At 39.9% G+C, this 17165-nt stretch overlaps 1 protein-coding gene across 1 annotated transcript; it reads right to left on the bottom strand.

Moving 5' to 3' along the window:
• Positions 1–10592, bottom strand: adra1aa (adrenoceptor alpha 1Aa). Its single transcript, XM_056375508.1, has 3 exons — positions 10382–10592; positions 5291–6751; positions 1–1307 (listed from the first exon to the last, which is right to left on the bottom strand). The coding sequence occupies exons 2-3, from the start codon at positions 6186–6188 to the stop codon at positions 763–765; spliced, it is 1443 nt and encodes a 480-aa protein (XP_056231483.1). The 5' UTR covers positions 6189–6751; positions 10382–10592; the 3' UTR covers positions 1–762.
• Positions 10593–17165: the final 6573 nt, after the last annotated feature.

Genomic DNA, 17165 nt, shown 5'->3' with positions numbered 1-17165 from the left:
TCCCTTGTTAGGAATATGTCATACAAATTTATTGTAATGTGACATGGAAGTACGCAAGGTCCCTTGGTTTTTTTTTACTGTGTACAGAGAAGTACACAAACAACATTTTGACAACAGGAACAACATTAGGCAAACTCTGGAGACGACGGGAGCACCACTGACCAGCATTTCTGAAACATTTGGTGAAATCATGCAATATATAAAACTTTCCTATTTACATTTTTATACATTTGAATTCTTCTATTGTAATATAAAATATGTAAACATCTCGAAATCTTTTGGTCCTTTAAAGGAAATCATTTCACAGCTTTTCCACTATACGGATCTTTTCATTTGCACCACCTCAGAGGAGTACTTACAGGGTTGTTTTCAACACTTAAACAAAATTTGATTTAATAGATTTTTGTGATAAAAAAAAAGATATAATAATGTCAGTGATATGCTGACGCTGTATTTTGTATTTTGCAGTAGCTTGTTTTTAGAAAGCCAATAAGCTGTTTTGTTAAAGGGGTAACATACAATATATCTTCTTAAAAGGGATAACATATAGTGCTTGTGATATTTCTTTGGAAGATTTTGACGATCATACATCCAGGAAAAATCACAGCATGATATCAAAGCAGAGATATTTCAAATTTAAATGTCATAGCAGCCATTCCAGCACAGTTCATCCTTTATGATGTTAATGGAGCAAAAGGAAATATCTTCTCGTCTGTGACCTTGAAGGGCGAGTCATGACTAATGGATGAAGGATTACAGTGGTTATACAGGCTCTCCTTTTTCCGACAGGGACAGTTGGTGGATTCTAATGGTGGGAAGGTTACCGTCAGGAGGGGGTTGGGTGCAGTTTGACTCCTGTGGGGGAGTCCCCCCACTGAGGAAGCAGCAGCAGGTTTGGTGGAAGCCTTTACTGCAGAGTTTGGCTACTTTAGCCCTGCTCGTCTCGGCCGGTCCAGATCTGCTTTCAGGGCTTCCAGAAAAGACCTTCCACTCCCTGCTGTCCCTGGACGAGGGTGTTCTGGACAGGGCCATAGACGAGGAGGGACTTAGCCGGCAAGGAGCCTCCAGATTCAGAGCGAGAGGCTGACTGTGACCTTGTGTTTGACTCTGACCTGCACTCAGGTGGTGATGGTGTGGTCTGGGAGTCTTTCTCAAACAGTGAACTCCAAGTAAACTCTGGAAAGCTTTCTTAAACTCCTGGTTGGAGCACGGGTAGATGATGGGGTTGATGCAGCTGTTGAAGTAACCGAGCCAGAAGGTGATCTTGAACACAGTGTCAGAGGGTCTGTATAAAGGGAATATCGAGCCTGTGGAGACATAAGACACACAGTCAATAGTCATGCTAGCAGCTCTGTTAGGCACAGCAGGGATTGTAGCTAAATACTAACATTAGCATGCTGACATGCTGATATTGAGCAGGTAATAGTTTCCATGTTTATTTCAGCATGCTAACATTTGTTAATTATCACTAAACACAAGGTACAGCTGAGGCTGCTTGGTAATAAATAATAATAATAAATAAAGCTATATGTAAATGCAGGATATAGGGAACTTGAATATCTCTAGCTAATTTTACTCATGGTGGTGCTGGATGAAAAGTCAGGGGATGACCAAAGTTATTATCATTCATCCTCTGGGGAACATGAACATCTGGTAGTCTAGTATATGCCAAGCTATTTCAATAAGACTATGTGAAGAACTTTTGACTTGCTGGTGGTGCTAGAGGAAAAATCAATAGATCATCAAGGTCATCAGGATTCATCGTCTGGGGTGAATTATGAACATAAACAATGTTATGACAGTCCATCCAACAGTTATTTAGATATTGCAAACTGAACCAAAGTGGTAAACTGACGAACCGACCAACACTTTCATCCCTCAAATCATTTATCTAAAATCATTTAAGTTCCATTCTTAGAGCTCCAGTTACTTGTTCTGGTATCTATTCCATCAAAGGTTGTGGTTATATGAAATAAACATATGATTTGCAACTACTTAGAGAAACACATCATTGCCCTCATTTACATCTACTTAAGGCGATTTTTTTTTTAATTGATCTATCCTGCTTCCACTAAGAAAAAGCTCCCTACTTGCCATTAAGGTTAAGTATTTTAATAAAACTGCTGTCATAAATTGTGCTGCTCTTGATTAGAGGAAGCATTCACAGCAAGGAGTGTGAGTGGGATCCTTAATGAAGAAGCAGAGAAAATGGCTTAATGGGCACATTATATGCAGGCCTGATGTTGGTAACTCTTCACATATCCAGTGGCTGCCAGTAAAACATGAAAGTAAAATGGCTGACTTCTTGTGTGGCTGTAATATATCTATCTATCATCCATCTTCAGAGGAAGAAGGGGAGAAGCTGTCTTGTGAAATATTTTATTGGGTGAGCTGGTGCGGATGGTTAAATGTGGGCTTTTGAAAAATGAGATCGTGAGAGAGAAAGAAGAGGTGTGCAGAGTATGAGAGCAAACTATTTTGTGCCTGTCTGTGCAGCTTATACATTTCATCCCCAGCTGTGCCAAAAAGAACAATTCTATTATTGCCGATACCCTTGATAGATTCACTTTTTTGGGTGGAAAAAGAAAGATATTGCAGCTGTTGGAAAAATGCATTATTTTCCAAAATCAATAAAGCATCAGTGCCTGTTGTCACGTGGAAACTGTGTGACTCCAGTTTTTTTTATGTTACCTTCAACTAAAACACAACATATTTTGGGCTGAGAAAGTTATATGACCCTTTAGTTTATGAGCCCCCTCCAAAATCTGTGGTAAGACTGCTACAAAGGCTGTTTTTCATTGTTGCTGAGATACAAGATTTTGACCAAACGGCAACAAAATAGTACATTCATGGAAGAGATGGGGGGGGGGGACAATTTATCACCTCCATTAGTAGCAAGCTTTGTGTCATTACTGCTGCAACTAAGGTGTGAAATATGATTTTCAGTGCCACAGATATTAAAACGTCCCAAAACTAAACTCATTTTAAAGCAGCATTATTTGTTCTTTGGTCACTTGGGGGCTGCAGAACAAGCTGGAAACACAAGGCGTACTGTTATATATCATGACCTTATAGAATTGTTCTGGTAAACATTTGCCGATTGAAAAATCCTGCAGACACACTAACATTTGCATTTGCAATCGTGTTTCTGGCAAACTGATGAATGTAAGTCTAGTATTCACTTTCCTTTTAGCTAAAGGCTCCTGGGATGGCTCTTTAGCTGCTGAATACTCCTCTGTGTTCACCACGCTAGTTGTTTTGCTATTGCTACATTACCAGGAACTTAATTCCTTTACTTGCAAATAACTGTCTCAAGCATTCGACAGCCAAGCCAATGGCAACTTGTCCCTATCACATCTTATCTTCTTCTCAAGTTGGCACGCTTGTCTTGTCACTTTCCGATAGTGACTCACTGGAGTGTCCAATCTCCCTTAAAGATTCAGCGCTGTTCAGAGGACGTATTATAACCTCTTGTCTTATAAACTCAACGTTGCCCGAAGCTTCTGTCAGTCGACAATCACCACCACCAACACATTCGATGGCAGAGAAAACTTACAAATATTCCCTTTAACTTGCTGGGAAGCATACAGTGGGTTTATCATATTGTTTTTTCACTGAAAACAGCTGCTTTTAAACAACCCTTCTCACATTATACATTGTAATTTGACCAATTGTCAATATAAAAAAGCTCATTAGTGCAGCTTTAAAGAGAAACTTAACACATCTTTTTTGTGTTTACATCCAGTGAACTACCTTCTGTCCCTTCTGTCCCTTCTCAACAACACCCCAACTTGAAGCTTTAAACCAGAAAGGGCATTGAAAGTCTGTGGCTTTTAGGCCTGGTATGTAGTTCATCTTTATCTATTTATTTAATATATTTCTAGGGACGATTTATGCCTTGATGGAAGAAAGATGACAGGTTCAGTTCATGGTCAGTCTTAACATCTATTGGCACAGGGGCACACTATGAAGTTATTCTTTAAATTAGCAATGGCTTTCTTCACACGTCCTTATAGTCCCTGAGAAGGACTTCTGAAATGTCAAGGAGAGAGGAGGACAATCTGCAAATAAACACAGAGCCTAACAACTCACCTTTTTAAGATATTTTGACATTATCAAATTCCCACAATTTATTTTTCTCTGATGACAAAACAATGTTTACTCCAATAAACCAAATCAGACAGTCATAAGTTATCTAGGGCCACATCAAAACGGTGATTCACTGCTAAATCTATCATTGTCCACAGACATATGTGGCAGCGGTATGCAGCCTGACGCCAGCATTCGTGAGGGAGCATTGGTAAGCTGAGGCTTTTCCTCATTTCCCAGTCAGGAAAGTACTCAGCCAAATGGTAGCAGCTATATTTACAAGCATGAGAGCATGGAACAAATAAAAACCCAGTGGGATTTGTGAGGTTTTTGCCATATCTCATATCTACTTGGTTCGGATTTCCTTGTCACATTCCCCCAACATTGACACATATAGTGTGTGCATGGTTGGAGAGCTGTGTGATTTCCCTTCAAGCTTCTCTTCGTAAAGCTGGGTGTTCTTGAAGGGAACATCATATAAGGTCTGACACCAACGTGATGGCTTTATCTGTCATTCCCGGACTGGTATGGTGATGATGTGAGTCACAGACACAAGGGAGAGAATAAGGAAAAAAGAAACAGCTTGACACTTGATTCAAGGGGTCTGTTTAAAATATACACTGGTCTGAAATTCTGTGCTTTTGTTTACACACAGGGGAGCACTGGAGGCTGTCACAGATCTGAAAGATTTATTGAGGCTATTTATAGAACGTCTACCTGGCTGAGTCAAAGCATTTACTACGCTGCTCAAGAGGCCACAAGGCTTGTCTGAATGAAGTAACTTCAATGTGCCGCCACAGAGGAGCAATTCAGGTAACATCACCAAAATATTAAATTAACTAGCACTTAAAAAACCTGGCAGCACCATAAATCGATGAATGGATCTGTAAAACGAATTAATGGAGAAGTTTAGAAAATGGCTTTCAGACTTATGTGTGAGTGCAGGTGATCAAATACATGGATGCACTTTTAAATTGGGAAATCTTATTGATTAAAAGGTTAAAAGGCATATCCTGTGCATCCTCAAACCAGTAGATTTTGGGAAATATGCTAATTGTTTTTTAGCGTAAAATGAGAATACCACTCATATCTGTTCATATCATGAGGTAATGTCTTTCATAATTGTTAAATGCTACAGAGGTCTTGGTCATCATCTGACTCAATCAATAATCACACAAAAGATAAACATGACGATACTCACTGATGGGTAGCACCAGGAAAAAAGGGAGCCAGCACAACACGAAGCAGCCAACCACAATGCCCAAGGTCTTGGCGGCTTTCTTCTCACGTGAGAACTTAAGCAGTCGAAGAGCAAAATGTGTGCGGCTGCGAAGGGCCTCATCCTCTGATACAGTTGTGTTGCCTCTGTGTATCCTGAGTATCACCTGCTCTGAATCTGACTTCTCTGTCTTTTGGCCCTCCCTCAGACCCTGGCTCTCTCTGTGAGCTACCACATAAACTCGACAGTACATGGCCAGTATGATGGCCAGAGGCAGGTAGAAGGAGCCCACAGCAGAGAAGATAGCGTAGCCCGGCTCCTCTGTTATTTTGCAGACGGACTCGTCCAGCGGAGCCGGCTCTTTCCAGCCAAACAAAGGTCCAATAGATATGATGATAGACAGCACCCACAGCAGCATCACTGCCAGCAGAGCCCTGCGTTTTGTCATTATAGCTGGGTAACGCAGAGGATAACTGACTCCAATGTACCGGTCCACAGAGATCACACAGAGGCTCATGATGGACGCAGTGCAGCAGAGCACGTCCACAGCTGCCCAAACATTACAAAAAACCCGTCCAAACACCCAACGATCCAGGATCTCTAGAATGGCAGAGAAGGGTAGTACAGTGGAGCTCAGCAGTAAATCTGCCACTGCCAGATTAACTATAAAATAATGTGTCACTGTCCGCAGATGTCGATGACAAACTACTGAGAGGATTACCAGGATGTTTCCCACAACTCCAAACACAATAAAGACACCAAGCACCAAGCCCAAAACCACAGCCTTGACCACGTTGAACTCTGGGGGTAAAGCCTGGCTGCAGTTGGAGCAGTTCTGTGTCAGAGGAGCTGGGGTCATGTTGTCCAGCGCAGCAACCATCTGTTCCAGTTCTATGCTGATGCTCGGCACTGTCCTGTGCAGCAAAGGTAGACTGAAACACGCACCTATTTAAGTTCACTACAACAGAAGAGGGACATCAGGGCGTTCTCATAAAAGCCATTAGAGTAATGATCACATTAAGTCTGTCTTGTCAAAACATAATTTGAATGATGATGACTCTGGCAAATGAGCCATTACGTTGGCGATGCATCATAAAAAATAAAACTACAGGATGCATGCAGAAACACTGACAGAGAAGTATAATATATGCAGACAAAACCTACTGTGTTGAAAGGAAATCCATCTCGAAAATGTTTTAAAACTAACTGTTATTATGCAGCTGGTACAAAATCACTGTTGCTTTATAGATGGGATACACAATGGACAAAGACAAAACTGCAGTTTTGGCACAAAATTCAAGTCCATTTTCTTAAAAATTGGAGCGAGAAACCACTTTTCTGCGTTCGATGGTAGGTGAGTAGTAGGCAGCATCCAGGTTCCTCCCGTTGAATGCAGGGGGCAATTTCAACTTGAACACAGCACGCAGGATACAGCAACAGTTCCTTTGAAAAGAGACAGAAGAATCCGCTTTGAGAGAATTGATACATCCATCACATACACTAAAACACAAAAGCATTCATCCTCGTTTGGTCTATTGTTTCATTTTTGCAGGTTTTTTTTCTTTTCCATGTTTCTTCAGCTCAGATCAATCAAGACTGTGGGCGGGAGACAATGTCTGAGCCACTGTTGCTGTCAAATCAATGTGACCACAACCTCATCTTGCGCTTATCGACTAAACATAATGTGAGGTTGAGGAATAAAGAAAGTGGTATCACGACTGACCAGTCGCTTGTTTCACTGAATCGTCTGGGAAACATCACACAGTTAAAAGTCTAGAGGCATTGAGCTGAATAAGAATAGCTGATGAGAGGCAACAATGTAGTCACCTCAGTCACAGGACCTAGTGTGTGTTTTATTGCCCGTTTGAGGTGCTAATATGATCTTCAACTGTCCTACAACAAGATAAGCCCGACATGACTCTTATCCCTCTAAACAAATCACACTATGGCCTCTACAGCTAGAGGTCAAACTAGTACACAGTTACAATTTGACATTAATTGATGTGTGTGTATTCAATTGTAGTTATATTGATCCTTTACTTCAGAATGGATTTAAACAAATATTGCGTTTATATTTTGGGGAAATTCCCTTATACTTAAATAAGGACTATAAACGGGGCAAAAGTTAGCCAGGCTTTGTCCAAAGATAACAAAATCTGCCTACAAGTACTTCCTGGAAGTCACTAGCCTGACCAAGAAATAGCTCCCAGCAAAACCACAAATTGTTGTTTTTTGCATGATGTTTTTTTTTTATATATATAACATGTTAATTGCGGAGCTTTAAGATGTGCTGGTATGCAGTTTTTGTCAACTACGGACAGAGCCAGGCTAGATGTTTCCAGTAACTGTCTGCTAGCTCTAGCTCCGTAGGTAACACACAAACATGAGAGTGGTATTAATCTTCTCTCTCAGGAAACGTGAATGTTTCCCAAAATGTCGTACTATTCCCTAAACATTTGTCATCCCAGAATATTAGCCTCTCTCCTTTGTGGCTATCTATTTATATATAAAATAAGCTAAATGAGGAATCCAGTTGCTCAGTTGGATTTCTAAGTGACGTCACTGTGCGCTGCTCTTCCAGCAGTGATGATTTTGGCCTGGAGTCGCTCCCTCTGACTTTGATACATCAAATTAAATTCATTTTGAATTTTTTCATCCTTTAACATGAAAACAATGTCTTAGTGCCATGCAAATTCCTTCACTTTGACAGATGTGAAATTAATCCTGTGCAGATTACTGACATTTGTAATGTGGATGTTCCTTAACTAAACGTAGATTAGATGGGACTAGTAAAAGTAGTGCGGCCATGTTGACGATTTTCGGATTTTGTTAAGCTGCTTTATTTGAGAGTAAATTAAAAGTTCATCTGAGTTGCCCTCTTTTCTACTGAGTGTGTTTCTTATCTATCTATCTATCCATCCATCCATCACCACAACAATGATGGGGTCAAATATGCTTCGCACAAAGATAGACTGTGCAGAAACAACGGTGAGAGCGAGGGCATTATGCAGTCTCCTCATGTCTTTAGCCCCCTCCTCTCCTCCATCACTTCACACTATTAACCACTGGCTGACCTTTTCCTCGGCGCTCCCACAACCTCTGCTCCATACAGAAGGTACAGCTGTTTAACATGTTTAATGGAGTTTCATGTCTCAGGTTTTCTCCTGTGCTGCCAGGATGCGATAAACAGAGCAGCCAGCACCTGAGAGCTTCTTCCACCACCCACTCAAGTAGAGGAAGGAGGTGTCGGGCTGATGCCTCCGAGGTAATTATGCAAGTAAGAGTTACATGTTTATCCACAGGAGCATTGCGGGAGATCATTACACCGTCATCATTTTGCACAGTAGGAAAGATTAAGTTACCTCATCTTAAAATATTAAGTTCCCCTGCTGGATTAAAATTGTTTGTTACTGGATTTACTGTTAGACAAGTTCAGTCATATTGACTGGATCCATTGAGACATGTAAAGTTTGAGTTTCAGGTCAGTTTCAGATTACATCATTTAGGTGGTGGGCGTTCATATCAGTGCCAGTAACAAGATGTAGCTATGAGGCTCCTCAGTGACAGTATTACATTAACAATAAAGAGGCTAGTAGTTGGAATTAAATTGCGTATAAATCATCATGTTCATCTCTTTGTCATTTTTATCAGAGAAAATTTGCTCAAGCTAGAGGAAAGTCTTATTTCTTGAGAGTTGAACCATTTACATGTTGCGAAGACTTCCAATGAGACTAATAAAACCTAATTTGATTGATTCATTCAGCTTGTACTGTATACTCACAAGACATAAACTCTTGATTAAAACTTTTCACTTTGAGGTAAATGAAAACTGACACGTTTATTACAGGATAAAGGACCTGTTGATTTCACTAGACTGCAGTCAGAGTTTGAGGAGTATGGGATATCAGCTGGGATTTATATAGTTCCAGGTGCACTACAGTAATGCACACTGGTTAGTCATCGATCTGTTTAATATTCATTGAGAGTAACACACATCTACAGTGGGGGTTGCCCAGTGAAAGAGCAGGCATACTGAAGCGCAACAGCGAGCAGGAGGTTAGATGCCTTGCTGAAGGGCTTTTTTTTTTTTTTAAAGTTATTCATCTTCACTTTGTCTTTAAAACATTGGAGCTCCCTTTCAATTACATGCATGTTTCTCCACCGCACAACAGTCTACAAATATTGGCTTTGTGTTCTTGGCTGTTTTCCAGGCTGAAACATGACAATGTGTTGATGTGTTTGATGTGCAGCTGGTGCTGAGGTTTGGACAGGAATCAACAATAACGTTGATGACAGCTCGACAAGCGCAGCCTCTCCATGTCTGCATTTATTTTAATTGGCCAGGAGTAAACATCCACTCGAGCTCAAATGTAATCTCAGCCTCTTCACTGGGATGCTGGGTAATTCCCAGCTCTATAAGCTGAAGCCACAGTGCAAGACTATACGTGACAGAGAGTGATATCCACTTTAATAAAAATGACAGTGACAGGGACTTGTAGGCACTTGTGATGGTCGATTGCCACTTGAGACCTCATATTGCATTTCTCTGCTGTGGTCTACTATCTTTACCCATATCCAGGGGTGGTTTCTCATTATGTATAAGTCGTAAGTTTAATAAATTGAAGAGAGATTTAAAAACAACAGAAATAGCATCATATAAATCATCTATTTATAGATCAGTTCAGCCCAGCCTTATTATTTTAGACAGGCAGAGTGGAAAGACAATTATAGCCTTGATATTCAAGCAAAGCCCATTTGCGAGGATACATCATATGCTTAACTACTTCACAAATTATGGCCTGGAGTTGAATTGATATCTAAATTAAATAAACATTATTTCTGGCTACTTCTGCTCAATTTATCAGTAGATGATGCTTAAATTCTGATTAATCGCTCCTCTTCTTTTAGCAAAAGTCCGCTCGTTTGGTCAGAAACAATGACATTTGACGAGCGTCTGCACTGCCATCAGCACTGACAGCAAATGAGGAAACGCGTTAAGTAAATAGGAAATAATTAACTATTCAGTCAAAATGCTCGAGTTGACGGCTTGAAATGAAATTTTGCGGGACTCACCCAACTTTGAGTTTGATTCTCACATCTCGGCGGAGCCGCGTTAGGAAGCGGTGGTGACTGCTGACTCGCACCGGGAGACGGTGAGGGGGGAAGCCAAGTGCGCTCATCACGGAGAGCCCCTCACATCTGCAGGAATCAACGCCCGACTTCAGGTGCTCCAAGTCTCTTCATGTGATGATGAGTACCAAATGACTCACTGCTCTCTCCTCCAACCAACACCCCCCCCCCCCTCCCCTCCCGTAACCCTCGTGTACCCCCCACTCCCCCACCCTTTCACCACCACACCAACCATCCTCATCCTCATCCTCACATCACCTCACCCCCCTTCAGCATCACTCGCTGTGCGTCATCACAACCAGTCACCGTCTGCCCAAAATGACTTTTCATTCAGAAATGTTTCATTAACGGGCGTCACTCACCTTGCCACTTGTCTGCACACTGCAGGAGGACACAATGACTGGAGAAGTTGTGAGATGTTGTGCTTTACTTTTTGTTTTAAAACAGACAAAGGTATCATATAAATGTGCTTTTCAATCTTCAGTGGTGAATTTGGTGGCCTAGATACCTTCATTGTTTTCTATTATGTCTACGCAGACTTTTGAGTTACCTGAAGAAACTCTGCTTGATTGAGTATCAAATCACTTCTCAAAACTCATTTTGATGACTTGGTGGTTGTTTTTTAATTAGTTTGGATTCAATGAGTGAAATGAAATATAAAAGTGAAGATGATGATTCTTTCTCCTAAGTGGTAGCTCATTAGTTTTTATGATGCAGTTTTATCAACTTAGTGTCTGTTAGATAACAGCCCATAAATTACAGTGTAAGCATTTTGTGTTTTATTATCATTTTAAAAACATACAGATGACTATTTTACAGTTGTAAAGCTACACCCTCCTTCCCAGGCATCACTCAGTTCTTTGTTCCCCAGAAACAGCAATAATGCATACTAACAATAAAAAGTTTCCCATATTGAAAAACTTTCAACAATATAATTTCCCAAGTATTTTATGTAAGTTTTGCACCGTTTGCTCCATTTCAGCAACAATATTACCTTGGCAACAATATAACTGCAGCTGTAATTTACTCACAGTGTAACCCTAACCCTGCTTATTCCTCAAATTTTTGTCCTCTTTCTTTGTATATATTGTCTTGGTGGTGGCACCCAGTAAGAAATGTATTGATACCCCCTGTATACTAAATAGTATATATTGAATAATTACACTGTAAATATTGCTGGCTGTAATCTAAATAAATGTAAGTATAAGTGCTTTGACATGAAATCCAAAGATTATTTTTTCAGATTTAAGAAGTAATGCACATATAAACATAACATGCAATATATAGCCTAAGACTCTCTGGTCTATCTGTTGCACAACCCAGTCAATACGCATTGGCTAATGCCTGAGGTGTAACAGTCCATTGCAATTTGTCTGGCATTGCAATTTCATCTGGGACTTTATCATTCAATGCCTGTGCTTGTACTTTTTTTTCTTTAAACCTTTTTTCAATTAAGCTATCATGAAGAGATGAAGCAAAAACAAGCACACCAACACACGCACACATGAATAAGCAAAGAACATTGATTTTTTTTTCTTTTCTTTCCACTGTGGACAAATCCTTGGTTTAGCCAGTGGTGTATTTTGTGCTTTTCCAATTGTGTGTGGATATGACGGCTTTACCTGGGACTGCTGCTGGCTCACAGTGAGAGATGTTAAGCCCATCTGTGAAGTAAACATTTGACCATTTAAAGGACAGCCTCTCAGCTCAATCAATCTTACAACCATCTGTCTTTCTACTTTCTGTTACATCCCGGGGACAAATCTCTTTTGTCATATCAAAAGCAAAATTGTAAGCAAACCTCTGGGCTCTTTGAAAGTACATTCGAGTCAGCAGAATGCACTAACATGAACAGACATTTCTATTTTGTGTGCACAATAAATTGATTATTTTATAAAAGCAAATGTCACAGATGGAGAGTCTTTAAAATTTTCACAGCAATTTAGGTTACAATTACCCCTAACATTTACAGAGATGATGGCCTATTATTCTGCACGCATGATTGCCTTGCACTGGCACAGACAGAGCACTTTCTAAATAAGTGTTTACTGCAGCTACAGACCAATTATTGTGTAATTATGTATGCGTTAAAAAAGGAACTCACTGAGACTATGTTAAATACAAAATAAAAAAAATGTTACAAAAATAATGATAATGATTCTCCCATGCTTGTTGATTTCTGCGTATTTGCATCTTGTTAGCGTCTATCGTTCTATCTAAGACCTGTTGGAAAAGCAATTACCTGTCTGAGCCGCCCATGCAGTGAGGCGGGCTGCTGAGTTTGAAAGATACTGAAATCAATATCTCTGCTCTGGAAGAAACATTTCCCGTCATGGAGGCAACAAACCTGAAACGAGCATTCACACTAATTTTGGCATTTACAGTGACATTACAGTGATTTTACTCTCCTTTGGTTCTGGCTTTCACAGAAATCCTCCCTGAGAACAGTGACATACACAGATTTCAATCATCAGAACAGGAAAATGCAGACAGCTACTGTGAAATGCTGTATAGCTTTAGAAGAAAACTGATATGAAATGCTTTATAATTCAAAATGGAAATAGCTGCTTTATGTGTCAGTTTGGAATCATGTTCTTGAAGCCACTGTGCCGCCCGCTATGATTGTGTTTTTTTTTTTTCATAAACTGAGTTGACATTGTGAAATAAAGGTGATATATTCGTCACTGCGTTGCGGAAGCTCCTCATGTAAAGTGTCCTGCAGCATTTAGCTGTCCACCCACACACAAACACAGCTAACCTGAACCTTGCACCTGAAATCCAGATTAAAGAGGAAAAAGAACACTTGACTCATCAGTAGCAATGGAAGTACAAGACATATTACTGCAGCTTCCTGTAACCATGGTGTATGACATACATTAAGTCGTAAGAGAAAAGTTGGAGACATTCCTTCATCATTACTGCTTGGTAGCTATGATTCGTACACAAGCTCCCAGTGTTCTGGCCAAAGTGAGAATATTCAATCAAAGATGACTAATCCTTCACTACTTTAGTGCTCTCAACAAATACACAAAACTGATATAGTTATGCATTCACAAATGTCAGTGTTTCTGTTTAATGAAGCAAGAAGTCAGCCATTAAAAAGTGATTTTACGACATGAGCGTGATGTACTTATTACTGGGGTGATGAAGTATGGTTGTTTAAAATGATCATATCTGTTTAACGATATGATTTCTCATCTCCCACATTAACAATAAAACATTAACAAGACTAAAAGTTTGCTAGCAAATCTGAGAGCCTGCGATCTGAGTTACAATTCATTATGCTAACATGTTCACAATGACACTGCTAACATGCTAATGTTGCTCGGTAACATGCTAAAATTGTTAATTGGCACTAAATTCAATGTATAGCTGAGGCTGTTGGGAATGGCAAAGGTTTTGCAGCAAATACGTGACAAACTAAATAAAGCAAAATACTGGACAAATTGAAAATTCAATATATAATTTACCATGAAGGGAGCAAGAAAGTTGAGATATTTCTCTTAAAACTACAAATAGTCTAATGGTAGTGACAAAGGAAAAATCAAAGGTTCGCCAAAGTTCATTAGGATTCATTATCCGGGAACCATAAATGTCTACACCAGTCTGTGCCAATCCATTCAGGAGAGATATTTCACTGGATAAGTGGAAACTGAACTGGAGTCATTAGAAGAAAAGTCAGGAGATTACCAAAGTCAGTAGAATCATTGTTGAGATATTTCAGTCTGGACGAAAGTAGTGGTGGACCGACTGACCAACATCTCCATTCCTTTAGTCGTGCTGCTAGTGTGGGCATTAATATAAAAGAGATAGAAACCCTTTTCTGTACCTTATCCATGCCAATATTCCACCTACATATTACTGTTCATCAGATGTTCAATATATGAGCACACAAACAAGCAAAGCACAAAATCACAAGCTCAGCTCAATCATTTCTTTCTTCCAGATGTGGCTCAACCAACCCAAAAATAAAGAATTATATTAGTTTCTGAATAATTATCTTAAATTTTGAAAAGCTTGTTGCTCAGCAGCACCTTTGCACCACATGCCACATTTAATCATTTCTGAAACCTGACGGTTCTTTAAAAGAAAAAAGGCTGAGCCACAGGGAGATTGCATGGTGTTCAAGTGGTATAATGGTTCTGGCTTTTATTGGGCTCCAGTCGTGGTGCTATCTGCAATTGCTGTAATGAAGACAGACCTAATTATCAGACAGAACTCTACTCTGAACAGGACTCTAATTATGGCCTAAACGCTGTTCTCTTACTGTTCAGTGTCATACTCAGGGGTTATAAGGGGGTGACTGCTGCTGTTTTCTTACCAAGCAGACACACACACACACACACACACACACACACTGCCTGAGGACTCAGTGTGCTCAGCTGTTCTGATGCTCTTCTGTGCAGGCATTATGGTCTAGTGGTGGGGATTATCTAACATGACAACACACTCTGCCCCCCCTCTGACTGATGACAGTCTTGCCGATCATCTGATTAATTAATAATAACTCCAGATGTCACTTGAACAGCATTATGATTTGTATTGTTAAGCACATTGCACCAATATATTATGGGAAATCCCATTGAAATCCTAAAACCCATGTGTATTTCAGCAAGAAAAGACGGACAAGACAACTAGACAATGCATGAAGTCATGTCCGAAAATGAACAGAAAGGGCAAAAGGGTTACTTACAGATAGATTACTCCATCAGTGGTCTCATCCTGAGGCCCATTCATTTTGAATACATGAATATAAAATAATTGCAGATTTATCTGCGCTTGTAGATTGTTTCAGGACCATGGGGCAGATAAATTAAATACCATGTTTCTAAATTCAGACTGGGGAAGGGTAAGCAGCTTGTGCAGTGACCTTGATTGTGAGTATTGAACATCCAAGTGAGGAAACGGGACAGATAAGAGAGAACGATTTGGCGCACAAAGGAATACGCACCAGTGACGCAGCAAACATGCAGTCACACAGCAGAGTGAGACATGAGCAAGGAAACTTCCTTAAGTCATAAAGCAAAGGGCAAATTTTAAGTCTCTTATTGTCGTTAACAGGTACAGTGAAGATGAACTCATGCACATGCAAGACGTCTGCACAGTCAGTCGTTTCAGGGGGGCATAGGTGGGTTCCATAGTGGTTTTCTTCTGGAGAAGTGAGGACAAGAGGAGATATGTGGGAGCTATTGTGCATTTAAAAGCAGTCTGTAGTCTGAAGAGAAAATGCATTTACATTTAATCCCCCTAAAACAGAGATGAAGTTCGGCTGCATCAAGGATGGATTTATAGAGATTACTTTTTGCGGAAGTTTGGATATATTTGTAATATACATGATAAATTGAACAGAGAGAATATGGTGCAGCACAGTGCATGGTGATTCATACATGCAGTGAAAAACAACAGGAATATGAAACACAAATTAGCCTTACATCCCTCCAGAGAGCAACAGTATGGCCTTAAACTACAACAATGCAACTTGCAGGCAAGGTCACAAAGCGTACTAATGATCACTTGAGACTCATTCTCCGCCAACAAGTACTTTAAAAGCAGCAAAAGTCTATTATTGATGCTGCGAGCGCATCCAATAAGAATATGCATTGACTTTATTATTGCTGCTTATGAAAAGAACAGTATATTTCTAGGCGATTTACAACCTGTGGACATTTATCCTTGAATATAGAGTGTTCAGCTCTGAAAGAGAGCTTGAATCACAACGATCCACTGTTGTGTAGCTTCAGGGCTAGGCAGCTATCTGAATCCTGCCTACAGGAGAGTCTATATTTGTCTATGTGACAGTTCAATTTTCCACAAACCAGCAGGGGAATGTGAGAAACACAATTTGTAAAAGAAAAAAAAAAAAAAAAGGAGGGAAAAAAGACAATATACCTCCCACAACAGCTTTAATTATTCATTTCAAGGGAATTGCCAGCAAATGTTATTTTTTGTGTGTTTTGTCTATTTCACGGTCAGTCAGGTTACTGCTGTGCATGAACTGAGAGATGACAGTATCTGGCAGAGATGAGTGGAATACACCAACAATTGAGTCCGCTTCCTCCATGATTGAAATTACAGAGAATATTAGTTATTCAATTCTAAACATTAAACAATTAGATGTACCAATTATTATCAAATCCTGACTTTAATGTGATTTGATGAATAATGGATGTCACAGAGACTTATTAATGTGTCAATTTTAGAGAGGTTATATATTTAATTATTTCAATATAATGGTATCTTATTTAATTTGGTGGACTCAGGAGTGCTCACAATTTCTATTTTGTAAAATTTATGTGAAATAAATATTGTATGTGAAATACCAGATTGCATCTCTGGGGCTAAAAACAACCTTCACCTTGTATCAAAAATCTGCAGCCAAGACAGAAACTTTATCTTCTGAGAACACAGTGTGATTATAAAGCTGGCCTGAGAGAACACCTCAGGAAATGAACCTCCACACAAAGAGATGAATCTCAGAGTGCAGGTCTGCGGCTCACTGTGACCTGGTCATATAAATGAGATTCGACAGCGCCCCCTCGTGGCAGCCATGGAGCTGTGCAAACCACCATAAGGAAAACACTTAATCAGAATAAAGTAATGGGACAACTTTAAATTGATATGAAGCTCTAAAAGCAATTTTGATCTAGCATGGCACACAAAGCATTTAATCTTGGAGTAACGCTGAATTTTGGAAATCCATAATATCCGCTTTGTTGTGCGCATGCGC

This window comes from Seriola aureovittata, chromosome 5 (genome assembly GCF_021018895.1).
Source record: "Seriola aureovittata isolate HTS-2021-v1 ecotype China chromosome 5, ASM2101889v1, whole genome shotgun sequence".
In the NCBI taxonomy this organism is placed as follows: Eukaryota; Metazoa; Chordata; class Actinopteri; order Carangiformes; family Carangidae; genus Seriola; species Seriola aureovittata.
Note: the sequence above shows the minus strand (reverse complement) of the source record. Positions and strands in the feature narration are given on the sequence as shown.